This window comes from Orycteropus afer, unplaced genomic scaffold (assembly GCF_000298275.1).
Source record: "Orycteropus afer afer isolate SDZICR_OR568_19922 unplaced genomic scaffold, OryAfe1.0 scaffold00207, whole genome shotgun sequence".
In the NCBI taxonomy this organism is placed as follows: Eukaryota; Metazoa; Chordata; class Mammalia; order Tubulidentata; family Orycteropodidae; genus Orycteropus; species Orycteropus afer.
In genome coordinates, this window is record NW_006921794.1 from 2,017,998 (window position 1) to 2,023,787 (window position 5,790).

A 5,790-nucleotide genomic window follows, 5' to 3' on the forward strand; every position below is an offset into this window, starting at 1 on the left:
CCTTCCCCTATTATTGTTCACCTTATAGCTTGCTCATCATGTGGCTGACAGTTGAGCCATGGGAGTGAATTCAGATCCAAGCTTGAAGGGGTTCTAAGTGCCGTAGCCTTAGAGGTTCCACTAGTCTCTATCAGCCTAGTAAGCCTGGTCATTTTTATGAGTTTTGTTCCACATTTTCCTCCCACTCTGTCCGGGACCTCCTATTGTGATCCCTTTTAGAGTGGTCAGCAGTTTCCATCCAGCTCTTTTGATCTCAGGGTTGTGGAGGCAGGGGTTCATGTGGCCCATTAGTCCTTTGGACTAATTGTTTCCTTGCATCTTTGATTTTTTTTCACTCCTCTTTGCTCCAGACTATAATCCATTTTTTAATATTATACATGCACTTGAAAATAATCACTACTCTGCAACTAATTTTTGCTGAGCTTTTTGTTTTATTGGAAGGAAGACTGGACAATCTATTTCTGCAAAGATTTACTGCCTCGAAAAGCCAAAGGGGGTCGGTATGAGTCTGCATCAACTCCATGGCAGTGAGTTTGGTTTGGAGATTTTCTGTTTTATATGTTTATCAAATAGTTTTGCTGTTCAAATATCCTATGTATTTACTGAGTCCATTTAAAATAAAAATTACTGGCTTGCTTTTTCTTTATAACAAGAAAGTAATGCATATTCAGGCCTCAGACCTGTCTGAGTTTCAGGCAGAAGCCACAAATTCTTAGGGTAAATACATTTTTTTCTACCTAAAATAAGCAGAAACAAGATTTCTTGCTGTCTCACTTAATTTTTGTTTTGTTTTTCCTAGTCCACTATTTAGTTAAAAATATAGTCCCTTTTTAGTCCTTGCTTTATGCAGAGGTCTTCAACCCACTCCTCTATCCTGTTTTTTTTCCCTATACAAGCTGTGGCACAGCGGTTAAAGTGCTTGGGTGGTAAGCAAAAGGTCAGTGGTTTGAAATCACCAGTCTCTGTGGGAGAAAGATGTGGCTGTCTGCTTCCCCAAAGATCTATAGCCTTAAAAACCCTATTGGGCAGTCCTATCCTGTCCTATAGGGTCACTATGAGTCAGAATCAACTTGATGGCAGTGGGTTTGGTTTGGTTTTTAGGTACTTAGGAAAACAGGTGTCCCCAAGGCATCCAGCAGCTTGGTGATTCCTTACATTCCAGACTTTCTCCACCTTTAATTCTGGGTCTTAGAGAAGTTTCTCTACTTTCTTATAAGCTTACAGATATATTTAAAATAATATTTTAAGATATTTTGTCCAGAATTATTAGATATTTTGTAGCAAGAGGATTTTAAGATCTGCAAGACTTATGTGTTTAATTCTGCGACTGTATAATTTTTCTCTCTCTCTTTTATTTCACCCGTCTTTTCTTTTTGGTCTTGATCTCTCTTGCTTCATGAAGACTAGGTCTTCTTGCATCCTTCTTAAGTATGGGTACACACACACACACACACACACACGCACACGGCCAAACCCATTGCCATCAAGTTGATTCTGTCTCATAGCGACTCCCCCTGGGTTTCCAACACGGTAAATCTTTATGGAAGTAGATTGCCCCATCTCCCATCCATGGAGCAGCTGGTGGGCTTGAACCACCAACCTACTGGTTAGCAGTCAAATGTCTTAGGCACCGTGCCATCAGAGCTCCTTAGTTACATTAGTATGGTAGATAAAAAATAGTCCTCCTAGAGGACACTTGACACTGACACTTGACAGTTCAGTGTTCGGTATATATATATATTTTTTTGAAGTATGTGCACAGATATTTTGGTCAGAATTTGGGAACAGTTATGTGAGGTTGTGATGGATGTCTTTTTAAAAACTAATACCATTGGCTCAGCTTTAAAAATGTTGCTTATATCTATTCTTTCTCATTCAGGCTCATTGCCCTGATTACAGCTTCATCATTTCAAGCAGAGGCTATTTTCACTGCCATTTAGATTGAAATTAATACTTTCTTTCTTCCTTATTCAATTCATAGTGTATGACACTGCCTAAAACATGATCAAGACTTCCAATGGCTATCCGTTTTGTCTGTAAAATGAAGTCCAACTTCTCCATGCAAACATTCAAATTTCTTTTTTTTAGGTTTTTTTTTTTTTGTGTGTGATTTGGGTGAAAGTTTACAGAGCAAATTCACTTTCCATACAGCAGTTCACATACACTTTGTCTCATGATATTGACCACAGTTAACCAAATGACATTCAAATTTCTTAGTCTATAATCTTTCTCTATAGTCTGTTTTCTCTGACAAAAGCTTTTACTATTTTCTAAAGAACAAATCCCATCTGGCCAGGCTAGTCTCACTCTTACCCTTCTACTGTGTCATAAATCAATCATGTGTGTCAGGACTCCAGCCTCAACTTAGGCTCTATACCTGGACTTCACTTATCCACATCAAAACTATCATTCAACTACCTTCCATCTGGCTAAAATCTTTCCTCCACATTACTAAATGATCACTCTAAACACTCCTCACCATCTCTCCATTTCCTGGGGGGCAATGTGCAAACTCCTTCCCTTGGCATACAACTTGTTTCCAATTTCTCTTTTCAGTCTTATTTCTAAAAACTAGTTTATATACTTGACCTTTAGACAATGAATTACTCTCAGAGTTTTAATCTTGCCATGTACTTTCAGCTCTCTGTGTACATGTACATGCTCTTCCCTCTCTGCCAGGTACGACTTGCCCTTTTCTGAGCATGACAACTCTTGTACATCATTCAAGAACCATTTCAAACATCACCTCCTATGTGAAGCTTTACTGAGCTCTCCCACGAAAGAGCTCTCCCAGAGTACCTTGAACCTTAGTCTACATGTGTATCTATATCCACTATATGAGACCCCAGTGGTGGTTTGAATCCACCAGCTGCTGTAGAAGAAAATTGTGGCAGTCTGCTTCTGTGATTATTATAGCCTTGGAAACCCTATGGGCCAGTTCTACTTTGTCCAATAGGGTCACTATGAGTCAGAATCAATTTGACAGCAGTGGGTTTGGTTTTTGGTGGTCCAGTGTAAAGTGTTCTTTATTTATATGTTTGTCTCCTATACGTGGTGTAAACTCATTTCTTCATAGTACTTAGCAGGGTGCTGTTTATATAGTTGTTTAATAAAAATAAAATAAAATAGTTGTTTAATAAATGTTTGTTGAGTGCTCTAACCTATACTGATCTCCTCATTGTCTTAACTCTGAGGCCTCTTAATTCTTACATCAGTTATTTTGCTACCTTGCCTTAGATTGTTCTTCTACTCTTTCAAATGTATATTGTTCCATGAAATTAAATGAGGATTCTCTGATCAGGTTAAGACTCTTCTAGTCTCAGTTTCTTCATCTGTAAAATGAGGGATGATAATAGTACTTCAGGCAAAGCATTATTGTGTGAAATGAGATGATGCATTATCTTATTATAGCACAATGCTTGGTCCATAGTGTGTGTCAAGGTGGGAAAAGCACTTTGTAGACTGTTACATCCTACATTTATGTAATTTTCCCTTAGTGGTCTCATAGGATTGTTGTAGGGATTAAATAAGAAAATATGTGTGAAATTGTGTTGTAATGCACTGTGCAAATGTTTATTATTTTTATTTTCATTGTCTCCTCAACAAGGTTAGAAGCCTGTTTTCTGCCTTCACATCCAAATCCTCGAGATGCACAAAGCCTTACCCAGCCCAGATTCTTTCTTTTTTTCAGTTTCCTTTCCTATCACTTTCTTCTAAGCACCTATTACAGGGTTCTGCACATGGTAGGTGATCAATTTGTATTTAAAGATTATGTTGGCTCTACAGTCAACAAGGTCTCAGACAAACAGAAGTTGAAACCTTCTGTATTCCTTTCATTCAAAGTTTGTTTTGCATACCTTGATTCAAAGTCTGCTTTTGTCAATTCACTCCTGACGTTTTGGAGATGCATACAATTACATTAGCTTCAGTTTGCTTTGTGGGAGAGCCACTTTCGCTTTTGAAATGTATGAAAGGGAGGCAGCCTTAATTAGTGGCCTAGTCTTTTCTCTTACTAAACACATAAATTATATTCAAATCACTCTAGCAGTGTGGAAAAAAAATACACATACACACACACATTCTAAGGTGAGTTTTCCATTTCTAATGTACAAAACGGTTATGAAATGTTTGTTAGTTTGTTGTTATGCGCCATCGAGTCAGACCTCACTCATAGCAACCCCTCCTTGGGTTTCCCAGGCGGTATCTCTACAGAAGTAGATTGCCCAACCTTCCTTCCAAGGAGTGGCTGGTGGGTTTGAACCGCCAGCCTTCTGGTTAGCAGTCAAATATGCCTTAGGCACTATGCTACCAGAGCTCCTATAAAATATGTAGATAATAATAATAAAACAAAAACAAAAGCAAAAAAACCCCCTAAAATCCACTTCCATCTAGTCGATTCTAACTGATAGCAACCTTATATGACAGGTAGGATTTCTAAGGCTGCAAATCTTAACAGTAGCAGACTGCCTCAACTTTCTCCTGCGGTGGTAGATTTGAACTGCTGACCTTTCGGTTAGCAGCCGAATGCTTTAATCACTGCTCAACTAGAATATCTAGAAAACAAAAAAGACAAAGAAAAAGCTTTCAAGTACTGTATGCAAACACTTGTATTATTGTGCAAATGAATAAAGGTGAAAGTTCCCATAATGTATATTTTCTCAATTGCTGAAAAAGTATTTGAAACAACATAGGAGAAAGCCCACTGTAACACAACTGAGCCATTAACCGGAGTGCATTTAAGTGTCTGAACAGTCACTTCGACAAACCCTCCCGAAAATCTTAAGCATTCCCTGAACTCCCCCGAGTTTTCAGGCCACAGCAGGACAACTAGAGACAGGCAAGGCGAGTCCAGGTGGGCAGCAGTGTGGAGGGCGCAGGTGAAGGCTCGGGGAGGCAAAGGAGCACGCCGGGGCCAAAGGCGCCGCAACTGTGCGGCTTGGAACGTAGTGCCACTGCACCCAGCCCAGCGATCGCCCGCGCCTGCTCCGCGGTTCGCCCCGGCGGCGGCCTCAAACTCCCTGGGTTCGCCAGCTCCCTCCGCCCTCGCAGGTCCGGTCATGCTAGGTCAAGTCGGCTAAACCGGCCCTTTCGGGGGAAGGAGTTTCCGGCGGACTCGGCGGTGTGCCGCTTCCTGTCCCCCTTGTCGCGCCGTCTCACACTGCTTGCTCGGGACGCGGCTCGGCCCTGTATCCCTCGCCGTGACCTGCAGCGTCCCTGGCCCCATGCAGTCCCGGCTCCTGCTCCTCCGGACGCCCGGCTACAGCAGCCCGGCCGCGCGGCGCGTGCGGCTGCTCCTGCGGCAGGTGATCTGGGGCAGGCCGAGCCGTGACGGGCGGCAGCCAGAGATCAGACTGTTGCACACTGGGGCTGGGGCTGAAACAGGTAACCCGCACCACTGCGGTCCGCTCCAGCTTCCGCGCGTCGCTGCCCTCCTTCCCTTGTTGCCTAGCCCCGCTTGGCAACGATCGCTGCGTGCGGAACCTGAAAACAGGGGTTCTAGCACTGACCTCTTTGCTAACTGCTGTGTGACTCAGGGAAAGGCGCTTGCACTCTCTGGGCCTTTGAAGTCTCATTCTGTAACCCGAGGGCCCTGGACCGGGGTCCTTGATGACCTGGAGTTGTGCTTTCTTCTACCCCCCCCTCCCCCGCGCTGCTTTGACCTGAAGAATCCTGATTTGGATTATATTATGCTCAGAAGTTTATGCAGCTGTTTTGGGATTTGTTGAAAAGTGGACTTGACCTTGTTCCCCAAGTCCTATGAGCCTGGAAGCCATGTCGTGAATTGTGGCA

At 42.6% G+C, this 5,790-nt stretch overlaps 1 protein-coding gene across 1 annotated transcript in view; it reads left to right on the forward strand.

The window, feature by feature from the left end:
- The first annotated feature begins 5,222 nt into the window (after positions 1 to 5,222).
- VWA8 (von Willebrand factor A domain containing 8) overlaps positions 5,223 to 5,790 on the forward strand; it is a 751,729-nt gene continuing 751,161 nt past the window's right edge. The window contains exon 1 of the mRNA XM_007948177.1: positions 5,223 to 5,382. Coding sequence (XP_007946368.1) covers positions 5,223 to 5,382 — 160 coding nt within the window. The remainder of the gene's footprint in view (positions 5,383 to 5,790) is intronic.